Source organism: Bison bison, unplaced genomic scaffold (assembly GCF_000754665.1).
Source record: "Bison bison bison isolate TAMUID 2011002044 unplaced genomic scaffold, Bison_UMD1.0 scf7180017864105, whole genome shotgun sequence".
Taxonomy (NCBI): domain Eukaryota; kingdom Metazoa; phylum Chordata; class Mammalia; order Artiodactyla; family Bovidae; genus Bison; species Bison bison.
Window position 1 is genome coordinate 9,247,757 of NW_011494677.1, and position 10,454 is coordinate 9,258,210.

Here is a 10,454-nt window from a genome sequence, read left to right on the forward strand (position 1 = left end):
CAGGGACGGGGGAGCCTGGTGGGCTGCCGTCTATGGGGTCGCACAGAGTCAGACATGACTGAAGTGACTTAGCATAGCATAGCCACAGCAACGTGTAGGCATTCCTAGGCCAGTGTGCTGTATTTCATATTGGACACTTCTAGATGCAAACACTGTGCCATTTTAACTTATCTCTTTCCTATAACATGCAACCTCATCCACAGATATTTATCTCAGAGATGCTTTGGATGGCGGTGACAGAATAGAGGAGTCCAAGTGGCATCTAGGGCTGCGAATAACAGCCCCATGGTCAGAGTACCATGGGAAAGATGCCAACTTTGTTCACACTATGGCAGCCAAACCTTTTGGGAGCAAATAGAGAAATGCCAAAGGCGTAGGTGGCCACATCTTTAAAACAAAAATTATACCTGGTAACTTGGTTGTCAACGCTTACCTTCACAACGTAGCTTCAGTGTTCCTGGTGAGTTATTGGTGCGTCTGATATTTCTGTCTTTTCTTATCAGAGTGCAAGAGAATGGGGGAGGCAATGTGTTGGCCTCAATACAAAAGAAAAAGATTTGCCTTCTATAAAAGGCACAGCCAGAGAGTCAGTAGTTCAGCTGCTTGAAACTGTGAAGGTTATAGGGTTATTTTCTGTACAAGTTGATAGATTTTAGAGAAGAATCACCATTACACGTAACCCTTGCCAGCTGTCTTGAGAGGGTGTGTTGTTTGTTACTAGTGGAACAGGGAAAACTTTTATGCAAAACTCTCCATGTTCTTTCTGATTTGCATGGAGTGTTAGGGTTTGTCCTCTTTTTGACCAGAAACACTGAAATGTACCCTTAGACACGTCCAGTCTCTCATGGGGCAAGACTGATCTCCTAGGCATCTATTTGGAAGCAAAAGTTTTGAGAATCCCTGCTGGTCTGAGTAACAGCTACTCACAGTCTCGTGACCTTGTCCTGCAAAGAACTGGTATCCAGGTCCGATGTCATCTCTGCTGGTTCAGTTGTGTGTCCACATCTCCTTCTGGTTTTTTTTTCCCTGACCAACCTTGGTGACTCATATTACCTGGCTTGGGCGAGGGAAAGGGCAGAGCTCCCAAAGAGTCTCTCATAAGAGAGGGCGTGAGTACAGCCCAACGCATCCTGTGTTGGAACTGATCATTTTCATGCCATTTAAGGATTAAAGCACCTATCCAGGTGCCTGCCTTTCAGGAACTTAGGAAGCTCTGATTACCTTGCGTGTCTCCAGTGACAGGAGTGTGTCTGGGTGTTGGTCATCGTGGTCAGGGTCCATCAGGGAGTTTCTGAGCAGAAGATCAGGAAGGCTTACACCAAACCAGCACTTTGGTGCACCAGTTCTTGGAGAATGATCTGGTGAATAAAAACTAGAATCTACCTGTGAGGACAGACAAGGGAGCCAAGAGTCAGACTGCACCCTCTGTTGAGGCCACAGGGGTTAGTGACCTCCCCTCCAGCACTGGCGACACTGAAAAAGTGAAGGGATTCTGGGCCGGAGCCCAAGAGGAACACCTGGGCCCCCAGGTGGTTCACCTTCCTTTTGCCTTTCATGGAGAAAGTCACACAACCAATTCCACTCTGGAAAGTGCCAGTGGAATTGTTTGTTTAGTTCCAGTCCACCGTGCCAGTGGAGTCTGGCTCTGACTCCAGCCTTACCTCCTTAACCCCCCAACCCCCTGTTCTTAAAGCTCGGTGATAAAAGGGATCCCAGGGGTACATTTATACCTCTGGGTCCAAATACTGAAACTTTACCAAGGCTTTCAACTAAGCCTCTCCAACTGGCGGGGTTAGAACTTGAGAGCAATTGCAGTTGACTGCAAGTGTGCAGGAGAAGGCAATGGCACCCCACTCCAGTACTCTTGCCTGGAAAATCCCATGGACAGAGGAGCCTGGTAGGCTACAGTCCATGGGGTCGCTAAGAGTCAGACACGACTGAGCGACTTCACTTTGACGACTTCACTTTCATGCATTGAAGAAGGAAATGGCAACCCACTCCAGTGTTCTTGCCTGGAGAATCCCAGGGACGGGGGAGCCTGGGGGGCTGCTGTCTATGGGGTCGCACAGAGTCGAACACGACCGAAGCGACTTAGCAGCAGCAGCAGCAAGTGTGCAATTGCTTTTGCTGATCTGCTTGTGTCAGAATTCTGTTTCCAAAATATTTTGAGAGCTCCCCAATCATTTTCTAATGATCTGTTTTAAGGTGGTGCGGGAAAGCACGTAGAGAGCCTGCAGTTGACCTTGTGCTGACTCAGGCCAGGAGGAAGCTGCTGTGGCCGAGGAGGAACCCTTCCTCCCTTAGTTCATACCCAGGTTGTCAGGGGTGGGCAGAGGAGGAAGGGCTGGGATATGTGGCTTTGCCTGCTGTTTGGTTATTTTTAATTAACAATTCATTCAAAAAACAAAAGCTACCTGTGTTAAAAGTAGAACTGAATGATTCCAATGCATTCTAACAGAGTTTTGCAATGAACAGAGGAAAAGAAAAATTGAATTACTTTTTAGGCATAGGGTTTTTTGGTGTTTGTTTGTTTTACATTGAACCCCTTAGTGAACCCCCCACTGACATTTTTTTTTTTAAAGCTGTCTTGCCCAGTTCAGTCAGAACTTGCCTTTCCAGAACAATTGCATGGGTGTAAACAAATATAATAGCCAATTTGCTCCTAAAATTTTCACTTGTTTCACTGTGTTAGAGGAGAAACAGTAACACAGATATCCTTTAAAATGCATCTTGATGGCTACTTTCTGGCTATAAATTAAGATAAAAACATTTAGAAAGGTTGGGCCATTTTAGACTAATACAGGTACTTGTGTTTATTGTTTTGTCTCTGAACGTGTGGGTTTCTCCACTTGGTCATTACTAAGTGATTCCTGCATCCCGAGGAAGTGCTGTTTTTGTTTGTTTTGGAAAATGGGATCAAACCCAATATGTCTTCATACTTTCTCATTTTTCTTTATATATTTGATCATCAAAATCAAGCTGAAGAGCAGATATTATTTATGGGTCTGGTATTGTATGTGAGACCAATGATCTCCACTCTTGTCAGAAGATGAGCAACATTTTGCCAGTCTTTCTCCTGAACTACCATCATCAATCCACAGCACAGCAACCCCCATGGAGGGGAGATGAGGGGAGGCCTGAGAGTTGGTACCCCAACATACCACCACACACTGTTGCCACACTAGAGCCTTTGCCATGCAGGAAGATGTGATTGGCAACTAATCCAGATCCTGTGTTCTGTGATTCTCAGACCAAAGATTTTAATCCAGATTTCATCACTGACTTCTTCAGTTAGCCCTTTGGAACTGTCAAATCAGGATATCAATTTGCCATGGTAAATAGAAATTCAAATAGCTTGGCTCTAGTGTGACAATAGTGTTGGGTGAATTTTGGCAAATCTTAAGATATCTGAGATGTTTTACTATATTCATTCTTTTTACTTGGTTAGAGAAGTTCTATTATTTTAGAAAAGATAAGACAGTACAAATCAGGAAAACAGAAATTTCCTGAAATCCCATCACCTTGATATTTTGGCAGTTTTAAGTATATCTCTAGTCTTTATTCTGTGCATATATGTAATAATTTTGCCCTACAAGTCTAGTCTTTCTGTATAATTTTATCTTCTCCATTTTTTACATTGACAGTGAAAGTGAAAGTCACTCAGACATGTTCGACTCTTTGTGACCCCATGGACTGTATAGTATAGACTTGATTGTATAGATTGTACAGACTGGACTGTATAGAATTCACCAGGCCAGAATACTGAAGTGGGTAGCCTTTCCCTTCTCCAGGTTATCTTCCCAACCCAGGGACCAAACCCAGGTCCCCTGCATTGCAGATGGATTCTTTACCAGCTAAGCCATAAGGGAAGCCCAAGAATACTAGAGTGGGTAGCCTATCCCTTTTCTAGCAGATCTTTCTGACCTCAGAATCAAACCAGGGTCTCCTACATTGCAGGTGGATTCTTTACAAACTTAGCCATCAAGGAAATCCATGTTTTACATTAATCTTATATTATGAATTTTTATGCCTTTTAAATATTTTTTACAAATAATGATTTTAATGATGATATAAAATTGTATCACATGAATATAGTATATTTGATTTAATCGGCTACCTGTTATTGGTCAGTTTATTTTCTCACATTTCTCCCTCCACTTAATGTTGCATTGAACAATTTAATACATTAATCTTCATGCATTTTAAATTATTCCCTTAAGTTTAACACTTGTATGTGATATAAGAATCTGAAAATATAAGATTTAGAAATTTTGTGCCATTTGGACTAATACAGATATTTGTACTATCTTTTGAAATTCTTTCCTAACTCATTAGGTAAAAACAGGCACTATTTTCTAATCTAAATTTCTTAAATTATTTATAGTTTTGACATTTTGCATATTTATAAGCCACTTTTAAATTTCTTCTATGAATTTTCTATTTGTGCTCTTTGCTCATTTTTCTACATGGAATATTTGACTTTGTTATTATTTTATAAAATCTCTTTATATATTAAGGTATTAACACTTTGCTGCCATGCTTTTTGGAAAATATTTCCCCAGTTTGTCTTGTTTTTTTTTTTTTTAGTTTTACTTACTTTATTCCCTTATAGAAAAAACATGGTTTTTATGAAGTCAGATTCATGTAATCTTTAGCATGATTCTCTTTGCTTTTTATTCTTACAGAGGCTGTTTTCACTGTAGAAAAAAAAATTATTCACTGATATGAAAAGTTTAAAAATACTAAATTTCTGGCACTTTTAAAAAAACATACTAGAATATAAAAATCTATTGTACATTGAATGAAGACAGGTTGGGGTCTGTCTTCACTACTGAATCTAGGGTCTGGCATCATGCCTGGCACATAGCAAACGACAATCAGTATTTGTGGGAGGAATTAATTTCTTTTTATTGGATGAAAGCAGGATTTACCAAACTGTGTTCAGCAAGGTGCTCCACAAAAAATGGAGGCTTCCCTCATTAGGAATAAGTTTTGGAAACTCCACAAACAGCATGCGCTTTTCATTATTCCCCACAATCATCAGTGCACTGAAGGCCTCAAGAAGTCCTGACAGGGAATCCCATGAACTGGTTTTAAGACCAGTGGTTCCATACTTCTTTGGTTTTAACCTTGGGCCTCTCCCCCTGCCCACCCTCCACTTATACGCTTTTAATCTCCCCTGAAACCACGGTCACACTGGACCACCCTTGAGTTAACAATGAGCTGTGGCCACGTGGGCGGAGATGAAGGCAAACGCAGCTTGCCAGTCCCTGTTGGAAGGATGAATCTGAATGTCTGTCTGACCTCCTTTCTGTTTCTGTCTTTCCTCTTGGCCAGGGTTCTAGCGTGTTCCTCTAGCCCCGTGATGGCCGTGGACATCGAGTACAGGTACAGCTGCATGGCCCCCTCCTTGCGCAGAGAGCGGTTTGCCTTCCAGATTGCCCCAAAGCCAAGCAAACCTCTCAGGCCTTGTATTCAGCTGAGTGGCAAGAATGAAGCCAGTGGGACGGTGGCCCCGACGGTCCAGGAGAAAAAGGTGAAGAAGCGGGTGTCCTTCGCCGACAACCAGGGGCTGGCCCTGACGATGGTCAAAGTGTTCTCCGAGTTCGATGACCCGTTAGATATTCCGCTGAACATCACCGAGCTCCTGGACAGCATCGTGAGCCTGACAACAGCGGAGAGCGAGAGCTTTGTGCTGGATTTCTCGCAGCCATCAGCGGACTACCTGGACTTCAGAAATCGGCTTCAGACCGACCACGTGTGCCTGGAGAACTGCGTTCTGAAGGACAGGTCCATTGCAGGCACTGTGAAGGTGCAGAACCTCGCGTTCGAGAAGACGGTGAAAGTCCGGATGACCTTTGACACCTGGAAGAGCTTCACAGACTTTCCCTGTTGGTACGTGAAGGACACGTACGCGGGTTCAGACAAGGACACGTTCTCCTTTGACGTCAGCTTGCCTGAGAAAATTCAGTCTTACGAGAGGATGGAGTTCGCCGTGTGCTATGAGTGCAATGGACAGACGTACTGGGACAGCAACAAAGGCAAAAACTATAGGATCATCCGGGCGGAGCTGCAGTCTACCCAGGGAACAGCCCAGCCGCCAAACGGACCAGATTTTGAAATAGCCTTTGACCAGTTTGGAAGCCCTCGGTGTTCCTACGGTCTGTTTCCGGAGTGGCCTAGTTATTTAGGATACGAGAAGCTTGGGCCATACTACTAGTGACAGCCTGGGATGGAGCCGGGCTCAGTGGGTGCGGATGAGCTGAGCTGCAGTCGTCCTGAGATGGAGAGGGAAGCCCGGAGAAGAGCTGAACTGCCATCATACACAGTTTTGAAAGTAAAGGATCCTAGTCACTTTTCTCCTTCAATCAGCCAAGACAGCCAGGTTTTGATCACAGAACTGGGTTCACGCTTGGAGGATATGACTGTGCTGGTCCGTTTGGCAATGACGGTCTGTCTGAGCAGGATGATGCTGGAAAGGGTCTGGACGGGACCCAGGCTTGTGGGCAGCCCTGGCTAGGCCAGAGGATGTTGGCTCAGTGATAAGGAGTCCCTCTCCTCTTGGGTGTGGGAAGTCAGTCCCCTGGCAAGCCCTCGGTCCTCCCCGTGGCCCCTCTTCTGGGGGGTCTTCACCACCCAGCCGGGGCCTTCTCACCTGTTGCATGGGCTTTACACTTTATCTCTGCATTTTTTGTGCACTTGGTTTTCTTCCACAGTTCAGCTGCTGTTCAGGAAAAGATGATGCAGGCCGATCAACTTGTGATGGAGACGGGCATTTCCTCTTTCTGACCCTGTTTTGACAGCCCAGCAGAGAACGACACACCAGCAATGGGAAGTCAGCTGGCTCCTGGGCGGTGTCACCAATGGTGCACTAGGCTGATGCCAGCAGGACAGGCATGAACGGGACGCTTAGCTTCTCCTCTTGGCTTTGGGGGAGCTTTCTAAGCCCTCGCTCTTACCCTGAGTCACCGGACAGCTTGGTTACAAGACTTGTTGTAACTTGCTCAGCTGGCTTGCCCGTGTCTCTTTCTTCACAAAAGGATTTTAGAATCTCTTTTCCTGGAGAGTCATCATTTACGCCATGTTTGGGACGTTTGGATTTGCAGATTCAATATATCCTCCACACCTCCAGAAAACATTTGGTTGTATTTTGACTCTGATTTACAACATCCACATTGTAAACAACACTTTACCAGCCCCCACGGACTTTGATTTGGTAGTTCTTATTTATGGTGTGTGGGTGTGGAAAGGGATGGGGAGAAAAACCTCATCAAGTTCTCAGATTTGATTTTTACTGTTTGCCAACTCTGAAGTATCATAGACTCATTGTTCTTAACCACATTGGACTAAAACATTAAAAGTCTGTTGGTTCACACTGTTGTGAGATTCCTGGGACTTTCCTCATCCAATGGATCCCCAAATCCTGTGATTTTTCTTGGGCAAGATTCATTGGTACTTGGGAGTGTTTAAGAAGTACTTTTATATGTGTATTTGTAGAAGGTTTGGGTTTTGTTTTTATTTTCAGAACTTAATTAAAGGACCGCCTCGTTTTTCTTCTGCCTGATCTTACTAAAGCGAGGTCTTCCTAAGGGGAGGCAGGAGACGGGATACCCCACTCCCTAGATCTGGGGACACAGACCTTGGACTCTGCACGCAAAGAGCCTTCTTTTGCTTGCATTCTCCAGATCAGTTGGAAGAGATCTCCTGGTTTCTGTGGCTTTTGTAAATCAGCATTGAGCAGATCTCGAGTGTCTTGGCTCCTAGAGTTTTGTGGTTGGGTTTTTTTTTTTTTTCTTTTCTTTTTGAACATTAAAATGTTTTGATTTTTTAAAATGCTCTTAAGTGGTGTTCCATAGAGTTCTTATCCCTGACACCGGCTGTGATTAGTCTGCAACGTAGTGCTTAATTTTTTATGTCTCTCCCCCATGGCCAATGCTGGGGGATTACATGCTAATAAAATTTAAGGGACAATCACATTTTTTTCTTATGCTGACATTGGGCAGAACTAGGTTTTATGTAAGCATGTCTTACATCCAGTACACAGACAAGATTCTCTATATTATAAATCTGGTGATCAGAATTGTTATACAAGAGTGTAAATCTACACCATTTGGAAGCAAACCTAATTTTATACGGGTCATGAATTTATTTTGCTTTAAGAAGTCCCCTCCCTCCTGTAGTTTATGAAAGGTACAAAGTGTGCTGTCATTTCCTTATGACTAGATCGTTCTCTGTTAGTAAGAAAAATGCCCCAAGTGACTTCTGTATGGTTTTCAGTCATTGTGATCTGAAGGCATTCCCGTGTCAAAATTTGAAATATGGTAATTCAGTGATAAGTATCTCTTTCAAAACAACCACAAACCCTCCCCCTACCCTTCTTTCCTCCCAGCTCACCCCAGCTTTTGTGCTGGGGGCACTGGTTGCAAACCCCCTCACCAGTGCACCTGGGTTGCTCACCCCACCGGGCAAGTCCTTACCTGCTGGCAAAGAAAGACCCTTCTCTGACTAAAGCGAGTGACTGCCCTGGCTCCCCAGCAGCATTGTCAGGCAGTGAGGTTTTGGCCTCTGAAGAGCACTATCTCCTCTTCACCAGTCAGTCTCCTTTTGGGCTTCCAACATGGTGCTAGTGGTGAGGAACCCACCTGCTAATGCAGAAAACTTAAGACAAGTTTGAGCCCTGGGTTGGGAAGATTCACTGGAGGAGATCATGGCAACCCACTCCAGTGTTCTTGCCTGGAGAATCCCACAGACAGAGGAGCTTGGCGGGCTGCCGTCCATAGAGTCATAAAAAGTTGGACACTACTGAAGTGATTTAGCACATGCATGCTGTCTGCTTTGGGGCCAGTTCTCTCCCAGGATACCAACAGCTGGCCTTAGGACCTGCTCCCAGGGGCTCTCTCCTCGGTTCCTAACTCACCAGCAGTAATATGTCCACACACTTCAGAAAGGGACAGGTTTCTTATCTGGAGACATGACTGTAGCCTGACCTGTAGGTCTGACTCTCTTGGTTATAATGACAAGTGGCCCCTTCCCAACTCGCCCCCGCCACCGCCCCCCCAAAGGACCAGCCTTCTGCCAGTGGTGCAGCTGTCCAGGGGCGGGGAGGCAGCTTCATTTCTGTTTCACATTTATTCCCCCATATGTCCTGGGGAGCGTTTGCAAATTAGGTGCAATAAATAAACTAGGTGCTCTAAAGATAGATTTTATACAATAAGCTTTCAGTGTTTCTTGGAAGATGGCAGCATTTGGGCAAGACTGTTTGTTTTTTTCTTCAAGTGTTCTTGTTACAGGTGAAAAACAGTGAAGTTACGTAGTTCTCCAGAGATTAAAATGATTTCAGAGTCAGGGTAGAGTGTATTTTCTAAGATTGAACGGTGGCAAAACATTATTCTTTCAATGTTTTTTCTAAAGATGTAAATTTTAAACTGCTAAAAGAATGTTTTGGGGTTTTGATCTTTGCTTATTATTTGACATTTTTAAAAACAAGCATTACTTGTAGTCACTGGGATACTAAATGACTTCTCTCTATATATACATATGTGTACAAACCCCCCAAAAGTATTGGCTCACTTTTCAGAAGAGCCGTGGGCTAGGGTTTCCCTCTTAATGGACAGTGAGTGAAAACTTCAGTATCCTTCCGTCAAAGCCCTTGACAGGATGTGATTTGCTAGAGAAAGCACCATGGCTTCTGCCCTGGGAGGTCCTGACGTCCTCGTCTTTCCTGAAATGACCACGGACATTGGGGCTAAGATGTTATACTTACAGTGGGATCTCTCAGGTCATCTGAAGACACTTTGCCAGCGTATCTTCACTTCCTGAAGTGGGACACATCTGAACGGGGAGGGACAGACAGCCGTGCGGACGGGCAGCTTTTCCTTGTTAGGGTTGTAAAGCATTGGAGCGCAAGTTGTAAAACTGTGGATGCTTTTAGTCTTGTTTATCAGTTTCTAAAGTCGGCTGGACCTGTGAGGACTCCAAGAACACAGCTGTGGTGGTGGCAGTCTGCTCTTACTTCTATGTGAATGTAGAACCGGAGACTCAACTTCATTTTCATGCCTAAAAGTGCCTTGTCGAGAAAGTTCCACAGGTTTTTTTTTTTTTTTAATACATATTTTTGTACAAAAAGGGGAAATGCACTTTAAAAATCACAAGAATGGATGCCTTGTGTGTAGTATAAGAGAGTGGTTTGTTTGGATCTCAAATGCAAAAATGTAATAAAGGTAGAAAACCCAAAATGGAAAGTGTCCTATTTTAAAACTGACTCTCTTACAGTCAGAGGTTGGGGAGGAACATTTTCAATCAGTGTGTTTCCACATATAGAAAGCCAGTTTCCAAAAGGGCTAGGACACAATCAGTGGCTAAGCTGAAAAGCTGGAAGATGCAGAGAAAGGAGTAATTGCTTTTTAAGCTGTTAAAGCAGCCAAGGCTGATTACAACTAAGAAAGTGATTGCCA

General features: G+C 44.1%; 1 protein-coding gene across 2 annotated transcripts in view; it reads left to right on the plus strand.

The window, feature by feature from the left end:
- The window catches only part of PPP1R3B (protein phosphatase 1, regulatory subunit 3B), a 12,284-nt gene extending 2,050 nt beyond the window's left edge, over positions 1–10,234 (plus strand). For both annotated transcript variants that reach the window (XM_010838822.1, XM_010838824.1), the window contains exon 2: positions 5,338–10,234. In XM_010838822.1, coding sequence (XP_010837124.1) covers positions 5,338–6,220 — 883 coding nt within the window. In that variant the 3' untranslated portion in view covers positions 6,221–10,234. The remainder of the gene's footprint in view (positions 1–5,337) is intronic.
- Positions 10,235–10,454: the final 220 nt, after the last annotated feature.